Source organism: Condylura cristata, unplaced genomic scaffold (genome assembly GCF_000260355.1).
Source record: "Condylura cristata isolate star-nosed mole 26May11 unplaced genomic scaffold, ConCri1.0 scaffold00005, whole genome shotgun sequence".
NCBI lineage: Eukaryota > Metazoa > Chordata > Mammalia > Eulipotyphla > Talpidae > Condylura > Condylura cristata.
In genome coordinates, this window is record NW_004567106.1 from 8,442,896 (window position 1) to 8,448,447 (window position 5,552).

Consider the following 5,552-nt stretch of genomic DNA (forward strand, 5'->3'; position numbering starts at 1 on the left):
TCCCCTCAGCAGTGTACTTCGTAGATCTGCCTGTTCTGCTCCCCGCTTTGTCCCTGGTGAATCCTCTCACCCTCCACATCTCTGGCCTGTACCCCAGTTCTATATGTATAAATAAATAAATAAATAAATAAAACTGGAACTTTAAGTGTGCGCTACTGAAATTCTGACTAAACAGATTACAAGTTCCTTCACACAGTATTGTATAAACCATAAGTTGATAACTTTGGGGTCTGTAATCTTTTATAGTTTTCTCCTAAACAAAATATTTGTAAAGCAAATATGAGTTGCTAGAAATATTTTAAGTATTGATAATTTTCCATTTAGAACTCTTGGAATATAATATGCAACAGAAACAGTCTCAAATACTGGAAATGCAAGTAGAGCTCAGCAGTGTGAAAGACAGAGCAGCGGAACTCCAGGAACAGTTGAATTCTGAAAAACTGGTGGTTGCTGAACTGAAAAATGAACTTGCACAGACTAAACTGGAACTCGAAACAACACTCAAGGCACAGCACAAGCGCCTAAAGGAATTAGAAGCATTCAGGTGTGCCAGCCATCGTTATTACATATAAGTCTGTATTAGTGAAGGAATTACAGTAATTTAGTTGTAGACACATTGATTTCCATGTACATAGTCACTCCCATGTTCTGTAAAAACAGGAAATTTGTACTAATACTGTTTTGTAAAAGTAAATTATTTGTAGTGGTAAATAATAATAATTATGCCGCCAAAACAATTCATTTGTCTCACTGATTTAGGTTGGAAGTTAAAGATAAAACAGATGAAGTACATTTACTTAATGACACATTAGCAAGTGAACAGAAAAAATCCAGAGAGCTCCAGTGGGCTTTGGAGAAAGAGAAAGCCAAACTGGGACGCAATGAAGAGCGAGATAAAGAACAACTTGAGGTATTATCTTTGTTTTTAAATGTCTCGGGAAAACTCAGTCTTGAAGTATTGTTAGCTTTGTTTTTAACTGTTTCTGGAAAGTTTAACTTGAAAAAAAAGAACGTTTTGATATTTCCCTCTCTAAAATATGAACTTTTATGAGATAGAATAGGTTGTTCACTTTATTTTGAGTACTACTTTGTTCTCTAAACTGCATTATCAGGAAATGATAAATTGTATGGTGATTTCTTTCTTTTGTTTTGCTACAACCAAGATTTCATGCAAACTTTTCTGCTATAACATGTTTTAGGGATTTGAATAGTACATGTACATTTAATAAATAAGGTGATCATGTCAGTTTAAGCAGTAGTTTTGATTCCTGTTACTCCTAGGGAACGGAGGAGCAGTGATGCTTCTCTGGTAGTAAGCAACCCTGCTGCTGTATTTTAATAAAATTTAAAATAAGCCCCTTCACTCTGTGTTCCCTCTCAGAATACACACCAAAGTCTTGCACAGCTCTCCAGTTAAGACAGCTCTGGCAAGTGAGTACACAGTACCCACTTTAACATTAGCCATACTGTCTCACAGCTCTTTTACCATCCACATAATCTTGCGATCTCTAGCACTATACCAAAAAAAAAATGTGTAGCTAGCAATTTTGCCCTTTATCTCTTGGCTTTTTTTTTCTTTCAAACATTCACAGTGGTAGTGAGCTCTCTAGCTTGTAGGGACATTATCATCTCAGGTACTAGTTACTTTTTATCATTAAAATTTGTACACATTTTGAGTAGTTTGTCCCAATCCTGCTGTTTACCCATAAGTCCTATTATTTTTAGTATATGTTACTGAAAAACAAGGTTTTTTCAAGAACTTATGTAACGTGCTTTTTTTTTTTTTTTAAGATGTATTTATTTATGCTTACAGAACTGGGGTACAGGCCAGAGGTGTGGTGGGTGAGAGGATTCACCAGAGACAGAGTGGGGAGCAGAACAGGCAGATCGACTGAAATACACTGCTGAGTGTAGCAGCGGGCTGGTCAGGGGTCAGCTCCCTGGCTGGGAATCGAACTTGTGCTGCAGTAGCTTCATAGAGCTTCATAATGCGGTGCTTTAACCAATTGCACCACTAGGGAGACCCCAAAAAACATGCATTTTTTAACAGTGTTACTCCTTGCTGCAAATGTAGTCTGCTTCATATTTCTTACCCATATATTATTGTTTAATGAGAAAACTATTCTTTATATTCTTTGATGAAAATCAACGCTGTCTAAATAATTGTGTGCTTAGTTACCACTCAAAATTTAAATTGATAAATTGGATAATCAGTTCCATTAGCAAATACTACTGACTTTGTATTAATAAAGGTATAACTGTATTTTCACAAAGTTGTTTAATATTTACAAGTTCTTAAATTCAATTTTCTCCTATAAGGATCTGAAATTTTCACTTGAGGGTCAGAAACAGCGGAATATTCAGCTGAGTCTGCTTTTGGAACAACAGAAACAATTGCTAAATGAATCACAGGAAAAAATAGAATCACAAAGAGTGCTACATGATGCACAGTTATCAGAAGAACGAGGTCGAAACTTAGAACTTCAAGTACTTCTTGAATCTGAGAAAGTACGAATTCGGGAAATGAGTAGTACCCTGGATAGGGAACGAGAATTGCATGCACAGCTGCAGAGCAATGATGATAGTGGGCATCCTCGACCCAACTTACCTTCTGAGGACCTTCTTAAAGAGTTACAGAAACAGCTAGAGGAAAAACACAGCCGTATAGTAGAATTGTTAAATGAAACTGAGAAGTATAAACTGGATTCTTTGCAAACAAGACAGCAAATGGAAAAGGATAGGCAGGTTCACAGGAAGACATTGCAGACTGAACAAGAGGCCAACACTGAAGGACAGAAAAAAATGCATGAGCTCCAGTCCAAAGTGGAAGATCTTCAGCGCCAGCTAGAAGAGAAAAGGCAACAAGTTTATAAGTTAGACCTTGAAGGGAAGCGACTTCAAGGAATTATGCAAGAATTTCAAAATCAAGAACTGGAACGAGAAGAGAAACGAGAAAATAGAAGAATTCTGTATCAGAATCTTAATGAGGTAAATTGATATGTTGTCTTAAAATATTTTTTAAGAATAGTGATCTTACAATTTGACATTGTATTAAATTATTTAAGTACACATGTACAAATGAAATGTAAAAAATAAGTGTTCTCTTAGGAAAGACACTGATATGCTATTTATTTAAAATTACTGGTTTTTCTTTTTCTGTTCAAAATTGCCAGCCAACCACATGGAGTTTAACCAGTGATCGAACTAGAAATTGGGTTCTTCAGCAGAAAATGGAAGGAGAGACAAAGGGATCGGGCTATCCTAAACTGATTGAAATGAATGGAGGAAGGACTGGCTATACTCACGAGGTAGAAAGGATCAGACAGAAACTTCAACATGTGACTGTAAAAATACAGCATCTAGCCCAAAAAGCTGCTAACAGGTTAGATTTTTCTGTGTGAACTTTGGAACACTCATTCTTAGACAAGCTGGACAGATCTGTCCATCACTAATAGAAAGCCAAACATGGGAAATTAAAAATTTAAAGTTAACGCATGTTCAGGTGTTATTTTTTACCAAAATTTATGTGCCAAATATCTTAACACATTGACCCAGAGAAAGAGAACAGTTAATCATAAGAGAGAAGTGATGGTGAAACAGGGTCACCTCTACCTTTTATACTAGTTAATACCCGAATAGGGAAAGGATATGATTTTGACTTTTTATCTTTTTTTTTTTTTTCTTTTTTTGGAAGACTACAGTTTGAAACAACTGATGATGAAGATTTCATTTGGGTTCAAGATAGTATTGATGGAAGTATTTTACAACTACAAAAATTAACTGGCCAGCCAGGTGAAGAGGTAAGACTAAACACTTTATAAAGTCTCAAGAAGAAAGATTTAATAGAAACTATATGAATTATTTGAAACTGACACCATATTTTCTAAAGTTCTATTTTTGTCTTTTCATTTATTTCAAATAGTAGATTTGCCTTTCCCCACTAGAAAATAATGACGGTTTTGAGGGGAAATTAATTTTCCTTACCATCATTAAATAAGTATGTTGACTTCTTTTAATATTACAGTACTAGATTTCTTCAGAGTAGTCTGGCTTATTCTTCATGAAATCACTTTCAGAACAATAACAGTGTTTTCTCATTTGATTAATCTGGTGAATCTTTTCTGCTGTGATTTGCTTGAGATCTTTGTTTATTTGACTTTTTTTATTTCTTACTACATAAAAAACATCTGTTCTTGCCTTTTCTATTAGTATTTTCTCCTTTCTCCCATTTCTTTGTTCTGCTGCCTTCTAGAGTTCCCCTTCCTCTATCCTCACTTATTTTTCCTCTAACCATATGTAAAGTATACATCCTACAGCCTTTATCACTAGATGTATTTATTGAATAAATGTTAGGTTGTCAGAAAAATCATGACACATTTTTTGCTTGAAAAACAAAAAATACATCACGACTTTTCTGGAAGACCAGTACTTTTATTGGGTTACCTGACAGGTATTCTAAGAGAGCCAGTGAATAAACTTGATATAAAGCTCACCCTTATGCAGCTCATCTTGTAGTAAGCTGTAGTTCTACTTAGACCTTGACCCTGTGATACAGGCTTTTGTAGACATCATTCCTTGGGGAACTGGACCCTATGGGCACTCCAGGTGCCTTAAGAGGAATCATCATTTTACTCCTCGTCTACCCCGGGCCCACATTTCTAGTCATAATAGCACACATTTTAGAAAATTCAAAGTTACCATAGACTATGTCTTCCTTCATTCTTAACTATATACACAATCACTAAGTCCTGTGGTGTTCTGCCTCCTAAATAACCATTGTGTCCTTTATCCTTTCTACTGCTTAGTCATTGCCTTCATTTAGGCCTTCAGCACTTTTCACCTAGACTGCTGCAAAAATTTACTAATGTGTCTGCCTGCACTGCCTACATTTTGTTTTATTATCAATAAAGTGAAGGCATATTTTTTTTTAAAGATTTATTTATTTGTGCATACAGAACTGGGGTACAGGCCAGAGGCTCAGAGGCGGTGAGAGGCTTCACCACAGACAGAGTGGGGAATAGAACAGGCAGATCGACAAAGTATACTGCTGAAGGGAGCAGCGGGTGGGTCAGGAGAGGTCTGCCGCGCCATGTGGTCACCTCCGGGGCAGGCGGGAATCGAACTCATGCAGAAGTGACTTTAGATTCTCAGTGCTGTGCTTTAACCCGCTGCACCACCAAAGAGGGCCAAAGGCATCTTTCACTATAGTTTTTTTTAATTTTATAATAGTTTTTTGTTACATATTTCTGTAAATTTTTCCATCTCAGTTGCAATCCCCTTGGCTTTCCCATCACCAAATCACCCATGTGCCATCACCATGGTCCAGTGCATTGCCCTCCATGCACTGTTTTTGATCCCATTCCCCACTCCAACCCCACAAAATGTCTCTGGTATATAGCTATTCATCATTATCATTATTTTCTCGTCTATTCCATTATATTCCTGTCATGAGAGAAGCCATCCGGTATGTTTCCTTTTCTTTCTGGCTTATTTCACTAAGTATGATCTTTTCCAGCTCCATCCATGTTGCTGCAAAAGACATGTGTTTCTTT

At 36.5% G+C, this 5,552-nt stretch overlaps 1 protein-coding gene across 1 annotated transcript in view; it reads left to right on the forward strand.

Moving 5' to 3' along the window:
- AKAP9 (A kinase (PRKA) anchor protein 9) overlaps nucleotides 1-5,552 on the forward strand; it is a 126,290-nt gene that overhangs the window by 105,998 nt on the left and 14,740 nt on the right. The window contains exons 39-43 of the mRNA XM_012720920.1: nucleotides 325-544; nucleotides 760-910; nucleotides 2,320-2,988; nucleotides 3,174-3,382; nucleotides 3,695-3,800. Coding sequence (XP_012576374.1) covers nucleotides 325-544; nucleotides 760-910; nucleotides 2,320-2,988; nucleotides 3,174-3,382; nucleotides 3,695-3,800 — 1,355 coding nt within the window. The remainder of the gene's footprint in view (nucleotides 1-324; nucleotides 545-759; nucleotides 911-2,319; nucleotides 2,989-3,173; nucleotides 3,383-3,694; nucleotides 3,801-5,552) is intronic.